The 22,834-nt window shown below is 44.8% G+C and overlaps 1 protein-coding gene across 1 annotated transcript in view; it reads left to right on the plus strand.

The window, feature by feature from the left end:
- Window positions 1–12,036: 12,036 nt before the first annotated feature.
- LOC147724895 (uncharacterized) overlaps window positions 12,037–22,834 on the plus strand; it is a 70,170-nt gene continuing 59,372 nt past the window's right edge. Inside the window, exons 1-2 of the mRNA XM_086966419.1 lie at window positions 12,037–12,460; window positions 12,779–13,132. Of these exons, the coding sequence (XP_086822545.1) occupies window positions 13,098–13,132 (35 nt within the window). The 5' untranslated portion in view covers window positions 12,037–12,460; window positions 12,779–13,097. The remainder of the gene's footprint in view (window positions 12,461–12,778; window positions 13,133–22,834) is intronic.

Genomic DNA, 22,834 nt, shown 5'->3' on the forward strand with positions numbered 1-22,834 from the left:
GGTATTGTCTTGAGTATGTGAAGCTATGACTGCAGGTCTTGATGCAGTACCTTCCCTGGGAGGATGGCATGTTATGTCCAGAGAAGTTGTAAGGCGTGGGCAAAGTGGGCTCTGACCTGGGGCCCCAGCCTTTCAGGGGGCCCCTAATAGAGCCAGCTCTGTTCTGCCAAGAGTCTTCCCTGTGGACCTTGAATAATTCTTAAACAGATTGTTGCACATAGCATTTTATTTTATTTTATTTTGAATCTGGGTAATGTGTGGACGTTTATTACGGACATTTCGCAGACAAATGTTGCGTTTGTGTTTCATGCAACATCCACAAAAAAAGTTTATTTTAGGCTCAAATAGATTCTTACGTATGAGAAATGGGAGGGTGTCCCCGAGATTATTTTCAGTATTATTAGTGAGCTGCTGCTGTGTTACAATATTGAAAACACGTCCCTAGCCCTGAATATTAGATGTAAACACATTTAGAATTTGGACGAGTGTACCTGTGAACTGTCAATGACCTGGTCAAAGAGGGCATGAAAGAGCAGAAACTGGATCATAAATTCAAAGCTGATCTGCACAGGGGCCCAATAATTCGCATGGCCAAGGGCCCCACAAATCCTTAAGCTGCCCCTGGGTATATCACCTTCATACCTGATTATGCTAAATTTTACTCCTTGCCTTCCCTACTAAATTTCAAATCAGATGGTCTTTTTATAGCCACTAAAAGTGTTGAGGGGAGTAAAACAATGCAAGGTTATACTTACAATTTAGTCATGTTTTTAAAGGACAACAGACTCTGACTTTGTTTTGTGGATTTATTATAAGGACAAAAATAATTGAATATAAACACACCTTAATATCAGAGTGTACAGATAAATAAAAATCAATACAGAGCCGAATCCACGAATATAATTCTTTCGGCACTAAAGGCATAATATGATGAACTCCAAAATCAAAATGCACCAAAGAATAGAAGCTGAGTCCAATTCTCTTTTCATTAGAGAAGAAAAGAAAGGTATCTTTCCCTACACTGCTCTACATGAACATCCTACCTACTTCCCTAAATCCTATCTAAAGGTGTTAGCACGTCCTTCCTAAGAAGTACTCACGTCAAATGGGTCTGATAGCTGAAACCTATGGAGCTTGTTCTGAGATGCTCCTTCTTCTCCGAAATAAGCAGAAGTCTCTCAAATCTCTCCCTGTGCATCATACAAAAAGGCAATGTTCAACCCACAATACGTCACAAAATAAACTTTTCCATTAGCAACATCTTTCAGTAAGTTTCCACAGAAGCTCTAATTAAATTGGTTCAAGGTTCAGTGGCCTTGGTTCCCAGATAGGCCAGACACGAAAGGACCTCCCTGTTTTGCCTTCCAGCTTTCTTCAAAGACATTCCGGGTATCTCCTTAAATCTAAGAGTAACGAGGTTGAATTCCTGCACCTGCAGTAGGATGAGAACATACTGTCTTTGAACACAAAAAGGATTAATTTAATTATAATTCTTGAGGAACCAAGGAGAAACGAAACTCAAAACAATTCAGGCAACTTAAACTGGACACAAATTACATTGCACGAGTAATATTTCATCCTGAAAATTATACATACAAGAATTGTAGGTTTCTTTAATACATACAAAGTCCTACTTAAATGTACACACTATATTTCAATGCTAATATAACTTGAATAAATGCATCTTAATAATCATGGAACACTGCAAACTATAAAAATACATGTAAGTGCTTTTAAACCATGAGTATAGTGCACCCATACAATGTCGAGTGCTATATGCGCTCTATCATACCTGATCAAGAACTGGTACTCTGATGAGTTCTGTCACCTATAACAATTGGGCGCATTGCTTGAAAAGCTTTGAAAACGGTAAGCGTGCTGCTGCATTCGCGATCATGGCTACAAAACAGCCATCCTCAGAGCAAACATGATCTTCTCAATATCACCCATGGCAAAGCAAACTGACCACATAACCACCCAACATCACTCCATCACTATATGTTTATACTATCTCCATCTTGTGCCCTATCAAACCAGAGGCATCCAAAATAGATCCCGCCTTACTTTGTAATTAATACTGTGAGCCAACCTTGAGGATGAACATCAGAAGACATTCACTCCAGCATTTGCAGAATCTAATCTTCAATGATTCCATTATTTACCAATACATATTCTTATATTGCTGTGACCTTGAAATGACTGCTTCCTTTGTGCACAGCCTAAATATCTCCATCTTTCTCCATCCATGCGTACAGCAATTACTTTACGCTACTAAATCCTGAGCTGAGCTGCTGACTTTGCAGTAGGGGTGGCTTAGTGGTAGCCTAGCTGGAAACATCCTTTACAACGCAACTTTTACCACGCAGTGCTTTTACATCACAACTTTTACAATGCAAATCATTACAACGCATTGCGCTGGAGGCCGCTCTAGGATAGGGAATAGATTTATTTACTATCCAACACCTTCCCTACTATCCACGGGGACTGGAGTTGGAATAGTAAATTAAACTATTCACTATCCAGCACCCCTCAACACTATGCGTTGTAAAGACATGCGTTGTAAAACTTGCGATGTAAAAGCATGCGATGTAAAGGCATGCGTTGTGATGTCATACATCCAGCCTAGCAGCATTCACATAAACCTACTCCCTCTCAAAATGAGCTAATATTGCACTACTTATATAGGCAAATAATGTTATGTCTTTTTACTGCCCTGCCTTTTGAAACTGCATCCTCCATATTTCCAGAACTTCCAGCATGAAAAAACTGACCTTTACTTAAAACTCCTGACGGTCGCCCCACCTTTTTTCCAAATAACCTCCCCTTACTCTTATGCCCTGTATGCCACCTTTGTCTGAGCACAGTGTGCTCTAAGTCACTTGCACATTTGACTCAATCTCTCCATATATTTCTGAAAATTGTCCACAGCTCATTTCAAAGTTCTCTGTATCCATCTTTGAAATGTGTCCCCTGCTTACTCAAAAAACCTAATTTCCTCTAGCCATATACAAACCCCACCAACTATCTGCATGAACTTACATCATTGCCACCCCTCCAAGGGTCACACCTAGCTCGTATTTCATTTAACCCACTACAAAGAAAATGGAAGGAATGCACGGAATAGCTTGTTTGAGAGCATTGACCACTGCCAACAATAAACGATAACCATTAGATGAACTACTAACCTTGGATTCTGGAGCAGCGTGCCCAGTGGAAATCGTTGTAACACCTCATAGGGAGTAGTAAGCATTATGTAAATGTAAGTATAGTACAATACTACTACTTGAAAGGTTTCATTATATGAAAACTGCTTTTTTTTCTTTCTGAGTTTTATATAGTGCGAAATTGACCCGAAGGTATCAGATCACTTTACATGAGCACCAGTTGAGTTACACATGGTCACATTCATTTTGTTAGGCACAGGGAGATTAAGGGATTTGCCCAGAATCACAGGATGTTGAGCGTCATTGCCGAGACTCGAACCCAGTTCACCAGATTTGAGATTGACTGCCCTAGCCATAAGGCCACATCCTCTCCCTTAGTCTTGCAAAGATGGAAGACAACTGGATGTCACAGAGAAGGGTAGGAATCCCACTGGCAAGCAGAGAACTACACAGTTACCATATTTCAAGAACCATCCAGATACAAGAGCACCCGGAGGCTGATATGAACCGTGCCGAGTTATGGGGCCTGAATGTCTGCTTTTAAAAGAAGGCACTGATGGGCCACTTATGCTCTTCTAACACTACACCCAGGGGCATATTACCAAGGGCCTTTTCGCCGCTTTAGCGGGAAGCGGCGAAAATTTCATCGCCCAATTACCAAGCTGTCGCTAACACCAGTTAGCGACAGCTTGTAGGCGATAGCGAGCATTTTGGGGTCCGCTTTGCATGTCAGCGATAATTATCGCTAATGATATGCAAAGTGGGCGTGCCAAAATGTTAGTGACTGAAAACAGTCGCTAACATCGCTATCGCCTATTACCAACAAAGGCGAAGCAATGGAAATATTCGCGCTAAGCGTGAATATCTCCAAAAGCTAACGCCTGCTAATACCAGTTCTTAGCCATGTTATCCAATGGGAGGTGGATAACATGGCTAAGAGCTGTTTCACGCTAATGCGTGAATATCGCTGTATTGTCAGCGATATTCATGCATTTCGCCTGATTTTTATCGCTTTTGAGATAAATCTTGCTAATAGCAAGTTATCTCAGCGATAAAAATTGGTGAAGCGCGGCGATAATAATTTTGCCGCTAACCCTACCTAGCGATAAATATCCCTGTTTGAAGGTAATATGCCCCCCAGTGCTTAATTTGAGTTTGTGGTTGTCAGAGGGGGTCACTAACATTCCTTTTTCGGGAATGGAACTTATGATTGCTCATCAGACATTCATCGATAGTGAGGGAAAAGCACACACAGGGGAAAGAAGGAGAAAGAGAAAGGCAGAGATATGGTCACAAAGGGAGAAAGCAGAAACCCCACAACGTGCAACGTGAGGTAAAGGGGAAGGGAGTGTCTGGTGGTGAATTAATGCAGCATGGGGTGAATTTAAGACTATGCAGCTTTGGTGTTCAATGCTGCAACATTTAGTTGCACCTGTCGGGGGCTTCTGAGCAAAGCTCTGGGCACCGGCACTTCCCCAAGACAGTGGAAGTGCATTGGCTGCATTATGTGGTTGACAGCTGGAGGCTCCAAACACTGAAGTGAAGAGGAAGGCTGAAAGCCAAAGAAATGGAAAGCCACCGAGTATTTTTCCGTTCATTATAAACACTTCAATCATTTTCATACATCACATTTTTGCTGTTTAAAGGGATCATCCATTCTGAGAGTTATATTTCCACGTAATCAGTGTACTAGGTCCATTCCACACAGCCTATGGGCTTGGGTGTGGTTCACTTTAATTAGTAAACGGTCGTGTTTTTCCCATAGATTCTGCTTTCCATTTTAGAATGGAATGCTGCAGTGCCCTCCTGTGGTCAATAAGGAAACTAGTGGCATCCTATATCATCTCCATGTCCATACCTTAACTTGCCACTGGGTGTGGTGACACTGCGGCACCAATGGAGGACTCAGGATCCGTCTGCTATCGACATACCTGGCTTTCTGATTCAAACAGGATGTGTTTCAAATCTTCGATTTAATATTTAAAAAAACACAGAGTTTATTGTAGGAAATCAGCAAGCAGAAAATGTGTCTTTGCTTATCTCAGAGTCCAATGAGAGCTCTCTTGACCTTTGTAAACAGAGATTGCAAAGCTGTGTGACACTGATTCTGGCTGCTAAAAATATACATTTATTGGACACTGCTCTAAGATTAGATTCGGATTGAGTGTAAAAAACTTGAAAACCACTGATAACCAATGATAAAAATAGATAGTTGACAAGCACTTAAGATCCTAAACTGCACTGAACAGTTCTGTGAGATTCTGAAAAATAACTCCATACATGATTTGCCCAGAAGACAGCCTTCTCGCACACACTCCCTACCCTCACCCACAATCCTCAGCCCCAAATTCAGCAAAAATCAGCCTTTGTCTGCAGAACAAGCCCAAGGTGGTATTCCTTGCAGATATGTCTAATGGTGCACTTTTGATGGGCCAGTGTTGCAGCGTGTTCAATAAGACATTGCCAGTTGTATGAAAGGCCCAGAGCTGCACTCTTACACCTTGCATTAGGACACATGTACCTTGTTGTGCCACCTTCATCCATCCAGGCATGTCAAGTCGCTGTCATGCGAGCTCACAAAAATGAGTATCTAACCGCAGAGAATTTGGCAACAAGTTGCGTTTCAAGAGTGCCAGAGCCCAATCAAACAGGTGAAATGTCCCCTATACCTTGAGTAGTAAAATACAGCCAATATCAGTGTGCAATGGGTATTTACATTGGGCCTGGTGCCATTGCACCAACTGCACTATTGACCGCTACCCTCTGTTGGCAACTTTGCCCAAATTTAAATAATTGATTTGTTGACTGCTGAAGTGTCCACATTTTTGCCAATGTTTCCATAGGAGTCCCTTTTACAGAGACTCTTGCCTGGGTGCTCAAAAAGCCGAGTCAATATATCTCTTGTGTTGGACTGAAGCCTTGATGTCTCCAAAAAACTCTGTAGGATTTCAAGGAGATTGTTTCATTCAATAATCTTTACTCAGCAGCCAGGTTCACCGTCAACCTCCCACACAGAGCTCGCATAACAACACACCCCAGGAAACTACACTGGCTTCCAATACACAAGTGTGCTCAATTCAAATTCCTCACACACTCATTCAAGGCAGACACACCTCAGGTCCCACCTACCTGAACAGTCACATCTCCTTCCACCAACCAAGCAGACACCTTCACTCTGAAGTACTTCAACTCTCACAGATCCCACGCATATTCAGAGTCAGATCAGCAGGGCAGGCTTTCTCTAACATGGCTCTGAAAGCGTGGAAGCACCTCCGACTCCACTTCGGAACCTCCTCCTCTTACCTTGAATTCCAAAAGCAGCGGAAGACCTGACTTTTCAAGCAATGCAACCTACCATCGGTAGGGCTAGGCACACACACACCTGCCTAGCACCAGGATACCCTTGCGGGTGCACTGAACAAATACACATAATTTAAAGTAACATAACGTAACGTAACATAATACAGCATATCTTCAATCATTGTTGCTTTCCACTAATTGTGGAGATGTGAACAACGCCACCAGGTATGGAGAAGTACACCCTCATGATCACGTCCCATCCAACAAGTACCAAAGAGGAATCATCCCAATATTGTATAACTGTAATGGGGTGAAGAACCTCCTATGTAATAGTTAGCATGCCATCTTTCTATCTCACATGTATCTCCAAGTGGGTGCACCACATACACTTGTGCTGTATCTACTCCGTCTTCTTCTAAAACGGCTTTGACCACCCCACAAGATAGGTGAAAGAATTGGTAGGCAGCTGTCTTAGGCCTGTGCATTTAGAGTCTTCTCTCACAAATCATGTGATATGGTAAATGCATTAGCTTTTGATAAGTTTTTTCAGTGGAACAGTGCCTTGACTATAAATGTCTAAAATTCTCCACTACTCCGAAGAGGACCTTTTTTTTTAACTTAGTGAAAATATTTATTAACTTTAACAGTCCTCCTTTCCTCCAATCTTCAAGCCCCTCCTGTTTTGCACCCAGTGTAATATCTTTATTCCCACATCAAGGGGTATAAATGAGATGAAATATTCAACTTGCCCCCCTACTGTCAGTATCCACATCCCAAAGAGTAATTAGAGTCCCTGTGATTGCACACACACATACTGCAGTTATCAACTATTTTCAGGTATCTAGAGCAAGTCCTCGGGTTGGTTTCTAGGTTGCAGGTTGATCCAAGTTCTGCCAAGTCCTAGTATCCTTCTTGATGGCAACTCAACGATCACCTTCAGTTCTTCAACATTGTACTTATGTGTTTTCTTGTTGCATATAACACATTGGCCAAAAAATAGTCTCAAATTTGTTCAGATGTCCTCTCCTCTTAGTTATAAATGAAGTCCTTGTTAAGGCCACCAGTGATCCCTTTGCCAGGGACTGTGCTTTCATCTTCCCGGCCCCCATAGCTCCTCCGGCATTTTAATCTCTCCGGTACTTCTTCCAACACTCCCTCGGGGTCACTAGCTTCTTTGTCACCAGTCTAGACACCATCACCGCTGAATCTAGTTCTATCCCCAATTATTCTGTTGATAGGCCTTCAATTGGTTTTTACTCTGGGCAGACCCGGGACACCTGTTGCACCGTGGCCATCAATGTCACACCCTTCCAGCATCCACCTGCACATTCTACAAAACCAAAGTCATCAAGGTAATGAATCCCCTGTTCTGAGCCTGCATCACCCAATCAAGGGAGGTGCTAAAGTATTTAAAAGCATTGCAGGACATTGAACATCCCATGGGCATGGCCTTGTCTGCATAGTAGACACCCCCAAATTGTATACCTGCCAGGGAAAAATCATCTGCGAGCAGCGGCAAGAGGCAGGAAGGCAACTTGATGTCCGTCTTTCCCACATCTGCCCCTTTCCAAAAAAGTGCGCAACCGCTACTGCTTTGTCAATTCCTGTGTATCTCTCTGAGCAGGTATTTTTTGCAGTACAGTTATTCACTGGTTCTCCCTCTGGCCATGACAGGTGCGGTATCATCATGTGTTTTAACCCGTTAACCGCGGCGGTAATTCCGCTGTGGTGCGGGCGTTTTCGTGCGCGGGTTGGGCGCCGTCGGCCAATGGCCGATGGCAGCACTGGGGAGGTAGTGCTGCCGTCGGCCATTGGCGGACGGCAGCAGGGAAAGGGTTAATGCCATTTTCTCTGGGAGATTTCCTAGTAGGGAGCTCATCAAGGTTGGCATTGGTAGCGCCTTGAAGGGTGCGTCCATCATTGCACCACATTTACACGAGAAAAAGGCTGAAGGCAAGACATAAGCAAGACTAACTTGGTCAGGTTTTGATCCCACCGATGAACCATAGTGTAAGGCAAATGAATGGTAAGTGCCACCCGCGTGAGGCTGTCATCATGCGCAACATCTCACTGTTCATGCAGAAAAATCTCAAGCAGAGCAAACAGACGAAAATTGCAAAAAAGAAAAATATAGAAACCTTAAAAATGTTCCAAAATTCTAGAAAAGGTAGGAAATTCACTGCAAATGATTTGTTTTAAAAATGTTAAAAACGCAAGGGAAGACAGGCTACTGAACTGCGCAGGGTTGTCAAGTTAATTAAATGGCACAGAAATGTTGTTGCTGAACCAGGGACAAGCATAAGTTTGTGCCATAGCATTTTAGAAATTGTTATTTGTCCTAGCATCATCTCTGCAATGGACATTTTTAGGTCGAGCATACAGCGCATGCACAGTCTGCAAGACCTTTTGTAATTACTTACACCATGTTTAAGCCCGCCTGCTGCTTGCCATTGGTTCCCTCCAGTGCCCCTCCTAATTGCTGCATCCTGACTCGTTCTGGGTGCTGATAGCTCACTTCCGTTCAAGACAGAGGAGCACCGCCCGATTACAGTCTCCTTGCAGTTTCATTCTGTATCTGTTTATTTTGAGAACTCCTTTCTTTATTCACTGCAGGTGCGGGGCAGCCTTGTCTCAGCACTTCCTCATTCTTGTGCTTTCGCGTTCAGTGCAGCCTTGTTTTAAACCGATTCCAAATCCTATTTTAATTCAGTCTCATCCACCCCTTCCAAGCTGTGTTCGGAGCTTATGGAGGGGGGGCTTCGAAGGCAGCCGCCTGCAAGCTGTAAACTCCGCAGAGCACATTGAAAGGGAGCTTTACAGAAAACACAACACTGGGAGGATTTTTTGTTGAAAACCCTTTCCATGTGTTTCATAGTTTCGTTTGCGCTTCTGTATGGAAAATTGTGAATTATGTTTCGCAGCCCACATCAAGGGCTGCAGCGACAGCTGAGCATGAATTGCCCATTCAGGTTTTGCTCACATTTGTGCACTGGCTCTTTCCACATCCTCTCGGTGCGCTATTCACTGGAGAAGAGGGAGGCAGAGTATCTGGAACCAGCAATAATATCTGCTGGAGCACAACCAACCTTCAGCTGCACAAAAGGACATTGGTCACCCATTAGCTTTCAGGGTGGTGTGTGTGGCAGACATAAAACATGGGGCATATTAGCAAGAACCTCGTTAAAATTATCGCCGTATTAGCGGCAGGAAACTGCCGCTAAAACGGCGATAACGGGCTTGCTAATATGAGTTATAGAATTCCAATAGAAGCCCAGGTTAGATGTGCAGGACATCTAACCTGAGCTTCTATTGGAATTCTAGAACGCATTTTATCAAGTTTCCTACCGCTAAAACAGTGATAATTTTAACGAGGCTCTTGCTAATATGCCCCTTAGAGCATTCCTCCATCACAAATAGATGCACTATTGCTTAACTTCTTCCGGTGCACTAGCATTACCCTGACACAAGCCTCACGCCGGAACCGCCACTATGCAGCCAGGGAACAAACATGCCTTGGAAAATGACTGGGATAAAACTGTCTTGTTGAAGCAAAAGCTTAGGATACAGTCTATACTAGTAATTTCCAAACCTTTTAGAACCACAACCCACTTTTTAGTACTGCAAACTTTCACAACCCACCTAGCTATGAGGGACTGGAGGCGGGCAATTTTTTAAAGTAACTAAAACGTCATGTGGTATTGCGTTGCCTTTTACAAACTACACATTTTCCATTGAAATGGTCACAAAATGTACACAGAGATACAGTACTGATAAAACTATATTGCACATAAATAATATATGCAAACCATGTTTCCGTGAATATTTATTATTTGTGCATCACCATGTGAAGTGCCTTGATTTGTTCTGATCCTACTAAAATCTTTGGGGCAGATTTATGAGTTCTGGCGCATCTCTGCAAATCAGCAGGGATGCGCCAGAACTGATGCGTCACGCAATTCCCTCCTTGCGGCACCACAGATGCGCCGCATTTACAATGCGGCGCACCATGGTGCAAGGAAGGGCAGAAGCGTGACGCATCTTGTGGTGTACGGGCGGCGCATTGCTGGAGTAGCGTCGCAAGTGCGACGCAACTCCTGCAATGTACAGAGGCCACCCATACATAACGTGGTGCATCACTCCTTACGCCTGCTTCAAGCAGGCGTAAGGATTTGACCCAGCAGCGTCTTAAAACTGACTCAGTGAAATCTTGTAGATTTCACTGCGTCAGTTTTTTGGGGCTTTCCTACGAGGGAACGCCCACCCTGCGACAGAACGCCCACATGAAACCTGACACAGGTTCCATGTGGCGCAGGGCTTTACAACGTGACTTAAATAGGTCGCATGGATGCGCCACGTTTCCGCGCCGTTGCGTGACGCAAAGGCGGCGTAAACGTGGCGCAAGTCCGACATAAATCTGCCCCTTTGTTTCCATCACACTTCAGGGTTACAAAACACCTGCTTCATTTTTGCTTTCCTAACTGCTGAAAGTGCACAGCTCATTCACTGGTGCTTGTTGTGTTGGGTGTTACAAAAAATGACACCCTACAGCCTTTCCTTTCACACTTCATGTACCCCAGCAAGATTGTCAGATGATTCTCTTAACTTTTCTTTCTATGACTCTAAAGTGAAAGTAGTTTGTAAAGACCGGTCCCCATGTTTAACAAGCATTTGCAATGCAATAGGTCTCGCACTTGTGAGATTTTGAGCCATTGGCATGGTAATGACAAAGACTTTTATTTATGTGTTTTGAAAACATGCACGAGGTGCGTAAACACGCACTGTGTACTTACGTCGTTGCTTCGGAGAAGCAAGGCTGACAGTAACTGCACCTCTTTTACGGCCAGCCCTGCTTCTTGTAAGCGAGGACTATAAGTACAAAGTGCGTCTTTAAGCCCCCCTTGCAGGTTTTCAAAACACATACATACAAAGGCGTTGTCATTCACAATGCCAATACCTCAACCCTCGCAAATGCGAGACCTATTGTATAGCAAATGCTTGTTTTTTTCAGTGCATATGGAGTCGGATTGGCACTGTTTCCTTGCAATGCATTTTACGCAGTTTCCTTGTTGGCACACTGTGCAAGCCCGGCACTCCTCTGTCCTGGTACAGCACACACCTTTCCAAGTACACTCGCTTCAGCTTTACCTGCATCTCCTTTCATTCGATTTTTACCTGTTTCTTTTTCCTTCTACTGTTTGCATAGTTGTCTTTCGTGTAGAATGTTCTGCTGCTTCTGTGGAGAGCTCTGTGCCTTTGAAATATTTGTATAAAGATAGAAAGGCATCGTTCGCTGCTGCGGAGATGTATTGCTTCTGGGAGCTGTGGCAGCGCCCAATGTGGTGGGATATGCCGTTAGTTGTGCTTCTGAGCTCACCCACCCCCAGTGAGCCCTCCCTGCAGCGCCCCCAGGCGCGGGGTCAGCCTTATTGATCCAGACAAAGTCTGGAGCTTTTAATCTGCTCCTTATCGGAAGGGGTTTTTAGAAACAGGCATCCACTTCCTGCTGCGGGGGACTTTGCCCTCCCTGGGCGTGTTATCTCATTCTGTGCCAGGTTTTTATATTTAGGCGCGGGCAGGCTTAGAGGGCTCTCAGTACGAGCGCTGCTACTGAAGGCTTCAGAGCTGCCCGTCTCTGGGCACCGCCATCATCTTGAAGGCACAGCCAACCACCTCTGGGCGCTTCCATCCACCTCTGGGCACAGCCATCCACCTCTGGGCACAGCCAACCACCTCTGGGCACAGCCAACTACCACTGGGCACAGCCAACCACCTCTGGGCGCTTCCATCCACCTCTGGGCACAGCATTCCACCTCTGGGCACAGCCATCCACCTCTGGGCACAGCCTTTCACCTCTGGGCACAGCCAACCACCTCTGGGCACAGCCAACTACCACTGGGCACAGCCAGCTACCTCGGGGCACTGCCATCCACCTCTGGGCAGAGCCATCCACCTCTGGGCACAGCCAACCACCTCTGGCCACAGCCAACTACCTCTGGGCACAGCCAACCACCTCTGGGCACAGCCAACCCCCTCTGGGCACTGCCATCCACCTCTGGGCACAGCCTTTCACCTCTGGGCACAGCCAACTACCTCTGGGCACAGCCAGCTACCTCGGGGCACTGCCATCGACCTCTGGGCACAGCCAACTACCTCGGGGCACAGCCAACTACCTCGGGGCACCGCCATCCACCTCTGGGCACAGCCATCCACCTCTGGGCACAGCCACCCACCTCTGACACAGCCTTTCTCCTCTGGGCAGCGCCAACCACCTCTGGGCACAGCCAACTACCTCGGGGCACTGCCATCCATCTCAGGACACAGCCAACCACCTCTGGGCACTACCATCCACTTCTGGGCACTGCCATCCACCTCTTGGCACTGCCATCCATCTCCATAGGGCACATCCTTCGTATTCTGTGGCACAGTCATCCACATCCGGGCAGAGCCATCCTCCTGTGAGCATCTGGGCAAATACATCTCCTGTGAGCACCTGGGTAGTGCCATCCACCTATGGGCATCTGAGCAGAGGCATCCTCCTGTGGGCATCTGGGCAGCGCCATCCACCTGTGGGCATTGCCACTCACCTGTGGGCACACCCATCCTCTTCTGAGCGCAGGTCATCTCACTGCAAACATGGGGGCCGAAGCCAGCTTCCTCCTCAGACCCAGGTCCGTACCATCTGCACTCTCCTTGCTTTCAATGGCTCTAGTGGGGGGGTTTGCTTGTTTTCTGCATAATGAAGTTACCCTGCCAGCATGCTCAACCGCTGCACTCTGGGGCATATTATCAAGGGGGTTTATCTCCGCTTTTTTGGCTTTAAAAGCCAAGAAAGCGGAGATAAAATTATCTCCCTATTACCAAGCTGTCGCTAACACCAGTTAGTGACAGCTAATAGGAGATAGCGACCATCTTGGGCCCCGCTTTGCATGTCAGTGATATTTATCACTAATGACATGCAAAGTGGGCGTGCCAAGATGTTAGCGACTGGAAACAGTCCCTAACATCGCTATCTCCTATTACCAACTTTTGGAGATATTCGCGCTAAGCGCGAATATCTCCAAAAGTTAACACCTGCCCTGAGCAGTTCTTAGCCATGTTATCCAATGGGAGGTGGATAACATGGCTAAGAGCATTTGCTCGATAATGCATGAATATCGCTGACTTTTCAGCGATATTCATGCATTGTGGCCGTTTTTTATCGCATTTGCGATAAACCTTGCTAATAGCAAGGTTTATCTGCGATAAAAATCGCCGATGTGCGGCGATAAATTTTGTCTCTAAACAAGTTAGAGACAAAAATTATCGCTAGTTGTTGGTAATATGCCCCTCTGTATTTTGGTGGATGTGACAAGTTGTTCCTTCCTTTGCTTGAGCTTTTTTCTCACAATAGCTGCCGTCCAGGGCACCAATGAAGTGGCGGAACTAACCTAGTTAATCAGTATGCAGGTGGCATCGCAGCGAGGGACAGAGTATCCCAGCAGGAGTCAGAAATAAGAAAGCCAGATCCCCGCCTGCACGTTGTAGTGATCAAAAATAGACAACAACGTGGAGGCGCTGCAGAATGTGTGCTGTTGTTTGGAAATTACACCGGGACGAATTCAGAGTCTTTTTCAGCGGGGCACAACTTCTTGGCAGGGTGGACGGCGTCCACCCTGTGAAAGAAGTGGGCGGACGCCAGGTGGACCCCCGAATCATGCCTTGCTGCCGTCTTTCCCTTTTCTCCCCTTGCCCGGGTGTCTGACATCTTTGACTTGGCCTTTTCTTTTCCTGCTGATTGTGATACTTTAAATCGTCGGCTTTGTCGGAGACTGTGACTTAATCGGTCTGTGTCCTCTCGGTTCCGGAGTTTCTGCTGTATTCAGGGCTGGCTTTAGCTCTGGTGGCGCCCTGTGCGACAATGTTTGTTGGCGCCCCTCACACAGACTCCCTCACTACCACCCTTTCACAGTGCCCCCTCAAGTCTCCATAACCACTCTCTCCCAGATGTATTTATGAGCGCCTCCTATACCAGTGTAGGGTATCAGAGCACTTTACATCACACACATTACACAGAGACAATCAATCATATGTGTGTAAATCAGTGTATAGGAAATGTTACATAAGTGAGAACAGTACAAGGTGAGTCACACTTCATCCATACTTGGAGACTGTATAGGTTAAGAGAGCTTTGTCTGGCGAAGCACAGACTCAGAATTTTAAACAGAACCCCATGGTTGGGGGATACATTTAATAATAAGGATTTTTTTAACTGAAATAAACCATTTTTGAAACATTAGAATATTGAAAAAATCATAGCGCTTAATCTATACCGTGCAGTTTGGATGCAGCTCTTTGATGACAGTTCACAGCTCAATGTTCCATTTTAGGATTTTAACATCTACACTGCTAGTAACAAAAGAATCTCTCTGACAAAAAGCGTTGACCTATTTAAACTGACTGTATCAGGAGTCTCAAGATCCAACAGAAGTACAAAAAACCTCCTCCTGAAACCTCGTAGATTCCGGAAGGAAAAAACATACAAACGCTCCTTCTCAGGAATGGCACCTAGGATCTGGAATGCACTCCTGCTAGAAACTAGGCTTATCGTCTCCACTGTTCTCTTCAAGAAAGAGGTAAAAGCCATCCTTATGGCTAAGTTTACCTGAACACTACTGTTACTGGAACATTGACACCACACGGCCCCTATATTATCGGCTACCTGAGTGTTTATCTGTGTTATAATCTTTTTTGATTGCTACTGGATCAAAGCCACTGCACGGTTTCTATATTATCGGTTTCCAGTTTGTTTACTAGGGTTTATACTATGACCTGATTGATCTACTAACACCCCCTAGGGTGCTAAAATCTTAGTCGATCGCCACTGGAGCAAAGACACTACACGGCTCCTATGTTTTGTTTCCTGATTGCTATTAGTGTGTATACTTGTATGCGATTGCTACCCTACCTTGCAATCCTCTCACTACCGAATATTATAATGTCTCCAAGAGTTTGTCTTCCCCACCTCCTGTTTCTGTAAAGCGCTCTGATATCTGCAAGGATCTTGTTCGCGCTATATAAAACTTTAGAAATAAATAAATAAATAAATAAATATGCACTTTGTGATCTGCATGGTACACATTCTTTGCAGCAGGCACATTAACCCTCCGTGCTACCATAAAATGAGATAAAACTTCCACTAGACGAAACTCCTTCCCTCTCCAGGAATGAACAGTAATCACCAGAGTTATCTTGACATTTTTATGGTTGTATAAAAATTGCTGGAGGCCAGCAATGCAGCAGCAGGTGCTTTTAAAACCATAAACGGCGTGGCACAGGTCGCGCCGTCCTAGATCGGCCATGGCTGTGTTGCCACAGCATCACCTGCCATTTTAGTCCTGGTATTCTCCATTCTGCCTGCAATCCAGACGTTTTGCCCTTGTACTGTACAATTGTTGTCAAGCCTGAAAATCTTTGGCTTGATGGTCTCTATTGTGCTTGAGGTTGGTTACCCTGGAATCCCAGCTTTTCTGGAGCCTGACATTCCTGGCACTCTATTTTACATTTTAGTTGTGTCTCTGATATTTTGCCTGGTAAAGTCAATTTTACTGAAGTTTGACATTTGTGTAGTATATTCTCTATTTTGCTCAAATCATGTTTTTTCAATTATATTCCCTTTTGGCCTCCACATTCCCTACCTTGCTTGGGACACTGATATTTCTTCTGATATTCGCATTGTTTCCAGAGTGTTAAGTTTCTTTGGTCCATGTCCTATGATCTTGTTAGCGACTGTTGCTATGTCATAGCATCTAGTTCCCGGATGTGAATCCTGTTATTCACGCCTGTGACCCTCCACCAGAGCCAGGCACCGCATTAGGCCCCGGGAGCAGTGTTTGTTCCATTGCATGACGTGGTGAGAGGAGGAGGGAGCCCCTTTCTCAAATGTTTGCAGCCATGGCAGGGCCTAAGGGCAGGAAATGTGCAGAGAAAGGTAAAGAAACTGCAAATCAGAAACCCGGATGTGGTGAGCAATGTCTGAATCACAGTGTTTGTTTTTGGAGGTGGGCAAGCCGCAGGATTCATGGGAAGAGCCGGGGCAGACGTCCAGCACAGCACTATGGGGCTGCTTATTTATAGGACGCCCGCCCTGCTAGAGTCACGTGTTTGGACGTTCTGGGGGCGCAAGGCTCTCAATCACATCTATGAGGTGACGCAAAGCCACCCTGCGTGGCTGAGTGGCCTGATAGAGATGGAGTACGGCGAAGCAGCGCAAGTCGCGGCCTTGCCTTACTCTGCGTCAAGGAGACTTTCCATGGGCGTTGCGGTGGGTTTTTTCCTGCAGCACTCATGGATTTTGACGCTGCCTCAAATGTACTAAGGGCCATATGTATCAAGGCAAAATGGGTTTGCAAACGCTGAAATTCGCAGAATTCCGGCGTTTGCGACCCCATTTTTGCTAAATGATATGTATGAAACATTTTTGGTGCAAAAAATAAGGAATCGCTAAATTTGCCATTCCTTATTTTGCGATGGCATTTAAGGAATTGTAAATTTTGCGATTCCTTAAATGCAATGTATCAACGGAAAAAAATGTTCCAATATGCCATTAAGGAATCGCAAATTACCACCAACTTCTAGTTGGTGGTAAGTTGCAAATTCTTTAAAAAAAATTTTTTTTTTTTAATCAAAAGGTGCCATGTGACGCTCATACATGCCCTTAGGGCATGTATGTGAGCCATATGCGCACAAATGTCATTTTCAGGGGTACAGCAGGGTGTTCTTGAGGCACCCCTGCACCCTTGAAAATATTCACAATTTGCGATTAGCAAATTGCGATTCGCAAATTTCCCCTTCATTCCTATGGGCCTCCTGGCCCATAGAAATGAATGGGAAATTATTCTTTAATTGTGATTAGCAATTTGCTAATCGCAATTATGGAATTTTAAGGAATAGCTAAAAAGAAGCGATTTTCTACATACATACCATTTTGCGATTTCTAAATAGTGATTCCTTAAAAATCGCTATTTAGGAATCGCAAAACAGAATGTTGATACATATGGCCCTTTATCATGTAAACCTGGGGCAGCGCTTAAACCTTACACTTCTTCAGAGTTTCTGTAAAGAGGAGAAATATTCATATTTCTATTTTTTTTCCTCCCCCCAGTTGGCAAACACCTCTCAAGATTGTCTTTGTGCAGGAAGTTGCCCCTTCCTGCAAAGAAACAATTCTGCCTGCAATGCGGGCACCCTAGCATCAAGGTGCAAGGGTGCCCACGCTGGCGCTAAGCAGCAAATTGTGCGCCAGCACTGGGGGAAAGGACAGGAACGCACTGTGTTTCATAAATACGGTGTATTCCTCCCCTTTCACATTGGCGTAGGGCAGCACAGCAAGAAGACTTGCGACGCTGCCGTACCCCAATTCCTCATAAATGATACCCTAAGACCCGAAGTATGACGTGAGCCTACCAACAAAAAAAACAAAGGAATCGTGATTTTTTCTTTTCTGTAAATCACAAAAAAAGACATAAGTTCTCCTAAATTGTTTTATAAATAAGCCAAAATTCCTTGACATGTAGAAAATAAATGCATTTGTGTTTCAACTTTCTTCAGTCATTGCCGTAGCTTGCTTGTATCAAAGTAAGGATTTCTACATGTGTAGGTTTTAGGCATGATACCTGCTCTGCTTTGAACCACACACTGCGTATCCCAGTGATAAATAATAATATACTTACAATCATAGTGCACCTTTCGGTTCATCTCTGAAGCACTGTTTGATCTTGGCCAGATGCCGGTCTTCCTGTGCAATCTCAGTTGCAAATGTATGTATCATAAATTAAACAATACTTTGCAGGCCAGATTTACAGTCCCCTCGCGACACTTTTGCACAGCCGTTGCATCACTTTTGTGATGCAGTGGCGGCGTAAACAATGCAGCCAATTTTCAACGTGACGCATCTAGGAACATGCCTCACATTGTAAAGCCAGGCGTCACTTTATACCTGCATCAGGTATAATGTATGCAGGGTGGGCGTTCCCACGCAGAAAAAGCCTTGTAGAAGGGATGCAGTGAAATCTACAAAATTTCACTGTGCCACTTCTAGGACGCCACTGCGTAGAAACCTTACGCCTGCTGGAGTTGCTTTAGACACGACTCCAGCAATGCGTGACTATTGGGCTGACAGATCTCTCTCTCTCTCTCTCTCTCTCTCTCTCTCTCTCTCTCTCTCTCTCTCTCTCTCTCTCTCTCTTCTCTCTCTTCTCTCTCTTCTCTCTCTTCTCTCTCTCTCTCTCTCTCTCTCTCTCTCTCTCTCTCTCTCTACCCCACAAATATATTGAAGGTGGATGACCCAATAAACCCTAAAAAGCATTTACTTGGATAGCGGATTAACGTCGCCACAACATCTTATCCAATTACGAGTTTCAACTAACAAGGAACGTTTGAAACAAAAGTCCCGCATGTCTTGTCCACTTGTTCATTGTTGATTATTTTTCACTGCTTTTTAAGAAATTGTACCCCATGAAATGAAAATTTGATACATAAAATTATTTTTCATAAAAAGTACTTCCCGTGTAGCATTTTTCTATAGTGAGTTGTTACCACTTTGTCGAATAAGTAAGTGTTGAATCAGAAGAGAAACAGGTTTTTAATTGAGTTAAGTTGATCTAAAATCTCTGACAGACAAGTTTGATCAACCTTCTGTTTCAAAATAAGTTTCTAAAAAAATCCCCTTGCAAGCAATTTTGCATATACTACAACCCCACAAAGACAACAGAGTGCCTACTATAATAAGGGGCATAACACGTTGCATCTCTTAGCGTTCCCCTCTAGGCCATCATTAAACTACTCACCACTGAAATGTTCACCCATTCTCATATTTTTTGACTCCCCACTGTCAATCACAACATTTTCCACTTCTCTTAATGACGTGCCCCTACATCTGAGATTGTCCTTATCCCTCCTCCAGGTCAGCAAACATCTAAAAAACATTTCAGTTCTACCTTTTTCTGCTGTGCACACCACCTGCTGAAGTCTCCCAACAGCAGGCTCCCATGAACGAGTTGAAACGTGTACACATTCTCATCTCACTCAAGTCATTAACACTAAACAGTATTCTCTGTACATGGTCATACTTTTACAGCATCACATTTACATTTTCAGAATTTAAATTGTCGTCTTTCACACTGTAATTTTATAATTCAGGATTAGGGTTAAAGTTAAGGTTTAGGGGTTTGGCTACAAATTGGGGTCAAACTAAGTTATGCTATTGCTAAATCATTCATGTTAGGGCTGTTAGTAAGGCTATCTTCAGGTATATGAGCTACGGTCGGGTTAGAGGTGGAGTCCTCTATGAAACGAAAAAATGGCTTCAATATCCCCTCTGAAGGTCCATGAGTTTATTTACTAGAAAAAGTTATTTTCCTTTAAACTGTTTGTTTTCGGACCTAGACCGGGTGTACACAGAGTGCAAGCTTGCATTGAAAAGCAAGAGGGACTATTTTATCATTCACAAGTACACTCACTATAGCACACTTGTCGCTCTATGTGCTCTGTCAGCAGCCCTTTTTTACTGCTTTTTTTCCGCACTTGCGGTTGAGCCTGACCAGATCATGGTCACTCTATTGTCTTTTCTTTTTAACACAGCGAAACACATCCCCAAGACAGCTGTTTGATCTCGCAAGGCTTTGTGTGGTCTTGGGGACATGCACTTATATGCATTACTTAATTTGTAGAAGAAGAGTGCCCGTGCCCAAAGCTCTGCTCAGAAGCCCACAGCCGGGTCAATTAAATGTCAGCGCACTTAATACCAAGGCTGGTAGTCTTAAATCTACCTCATACCTCTTTAATCCACTGCCAGACACTCCCTGCCCTTTTATTCCAATCCTGCAGGTTCCTACTTTCTCCTTTTGTGATGAATTTCAATCATTCTCTTCCTTTGCCTTTCAGATTTAATTGTTTTTCTATTATGGATTTTCAGTAAGCCTGTGATGTGGAGAAATAAGTGAAGGTGGCCCCCACCAGCAACCACTGGCTCAAAATAAGCACTCCTTATATATTAAAAGCAAACGTCATCACCACCCCTCTTTTCTCCAATGTGCTTCATCACAAAGCTGCACCTCTATTTTTCCCACCTTCCTCTCACCACTCCCTCTTGCCCTTTAGTCACTCCCCATCAGTCTCCCTCAACCCTCTCTTGTTCCTACTTCCCATCCCTCTCTCTCCCTTTTAAATGTTGCCTAGCTCAGCTGTCATGTGACCCTTAAATGTTGCCTAGCTCAGCTGTCATGTGACCCTTAAATGTTGCCTAGCTCAGCTGTTATGTGACCCTTAAATGTTGCCTAGGTCAGCTGTTGTGTGCACCTTAAATGTTGCCTAGGTCAGCTGTTGTGTGCACCTTAAATGTTGCCTAGGTCAGTTGTTGTGCGCACCTTAAATGTTGCCTAGGTCAGCTGTTGTGTGCACCTTAAATGTTGCCTAGGTCAATTGTTGTGTGCACCTTCAATGTTGCCTAGGTCAGCTGTTGTGTGCACCTTAAATGTTGCCTAGCTCAGCTGTCATGTGACCCTTAAATGTTGCCTAGGTCAGTTGTTGTGTGCACCTTAAATGTTGCCTAGGTCAGTTGTTGTGTGCACCTTAAATGTTGCCTAGCTCAGCTGTCATGTGACCCTTAAATGTTGCCTAGGTCAGCTGTTGTGTGCACCTTAAATGTTGCCTAGGTCAGCTGTTGTGTGCACCTTAAATGTTGCCTAGCTCAGCTGTCATGTGACCCTTAAATGTTGCCTAGGTCAGCTGTTTTGTGCACCTTAAATGTTGCCTAGCTCAGCTGTCATGTGACCCTTAAATGTTGCCTAGCTCAGCTGTCATGTGACCCTTAAATGTTGCCTAGGTCAGCTGTTGTGTGCACCTTAAATGTTGCCTAGGTCAGCTGTCATGTGACCCTTAAATGTTGCCTAGGTCAGCTGTTGTGTGACCCTTAAATGTTGCCTAGGTCAGCTGTCATGTGACCCTTAAATGTTGCCTAGGTCAGCTGTTGTGTGCACCTTAAATGTTGCCTAGGTCAGCTGTCATGTGACCCTTAAATGTTGCCTAGGTCAGCTGTCATGTGACCCTTAAATGTTGCCTAGGTCAGCTGTCATGTGACCCTTAAATGTTGCCTGGGTCAGCTGTCGTGTGCACCTTAAATGTTGCCTAGGTCAGCTGTTGTGTGCACCTTAAATTTTGCCTGGGTCAGCTGTTGTGTGCACCTTAAATGTTGCCTAGGTCAGTTGTTGTGTGCACCTTAAATGTTGTCTAGGTCAGCTGTCATATGACCCTTAAATGTTGCCTAGGTCAGCTGTTGTGTGCACCTTAAATGTTGCCTAGGTCAGCTGTCATGTGACCCTTAAATGTTGCCTAGGTCAGCTGTTGTGTGCACCTTAAATGTTGCCTAGGTCAGCTGTCATGTGACCCTTAAATGTTGCCTAGGTCAGCTGTCGTGTGCACCTTAAATGTTGCCTAGGTCAGCTGTCATGTGACCCTTAAATTTTGCCTGGGTCAGCTGTCATATGACCCTTAAATGTTGCCTAGGTCAGCTGTTGTGTGCACCTTAAATGTTGCCTAGGTCAGCTGTCATGTGACCCTTAAATGTTGCCTAGGTCAGCTGTTGTGTGCACCTTAAATGTTGCCTAGGTCAGCTGTCATGTGACCCTTAAATGTTGCCTAGGTCAGCTGTTGTGTGCACCTTAAATGTTGCCTAGGTCAGCTGTTGTGTGCACCTTAAATGTTGCCTAGGTCAGCTGTTGTGTGCACCTTAATTGTTGCCTAGGTCAGCTGTCATGTGACCCTTAAATGTTGCCTAGGTCAGCTGTTGTGTGCACCTTAAATGTTGCCTAGGTCAGCTGTCATGTGACCCTTACATGTTGCCTAGGTCAGCTGTTGTGTGCACCTTAAATGTTGCCTAGGTCAGCTGTCATGTGACCCTTACATGTTGCCTAGGTCAGCTGTTGTGTGCACCTTAAATTTTGCCTGGGTCAGCTGTTGTGTGCACCTTAAATGTTGCCTAGGTCAGCTGTTGTGTGCACCTTAATTGTTGCCTAGGTCAGCTGTTGTGTGCACCTTAAATGTTGCCTAGGTCAGTTGTCATGCATTTATATTTGGTATTTTTACACAGCGTGACCCTTGCCCAAGGACATTACAGCTCTTAACAACAGACACGCAGACTACTTTCTGGCACAGGGAGATTTGCCAGGATTCATGAAATGTTCAGCAGAGGTCTGGGTTCAAACCGGATGGTATCTGTACCCCCAGGTCACACTGTCTTCCGTGAAAGCTCGGCTCGCTTTGAGCTCGAGGCTCCGTTCCAGGAAGACATCGAGCTGAGCCAGAGCCAGGCTTCTGACTCGAGCTTTCTGTAGCTC

Source organism: Lissotriton vulgaris, chromosome 4_1, assembly GCF_964263255.1.
Source record: "Lissotriton vulgaris chromosome 4_1, aLisVul1.2, whole genome shotgun sequence".
NCBI classification, from domain to species: domain Eukaryota; kingdom Metazoa; phylum Chordata; class Amphibia; order Caudata; family Salamandridae; genus Lissotriton; species Lissotriton vulgaris.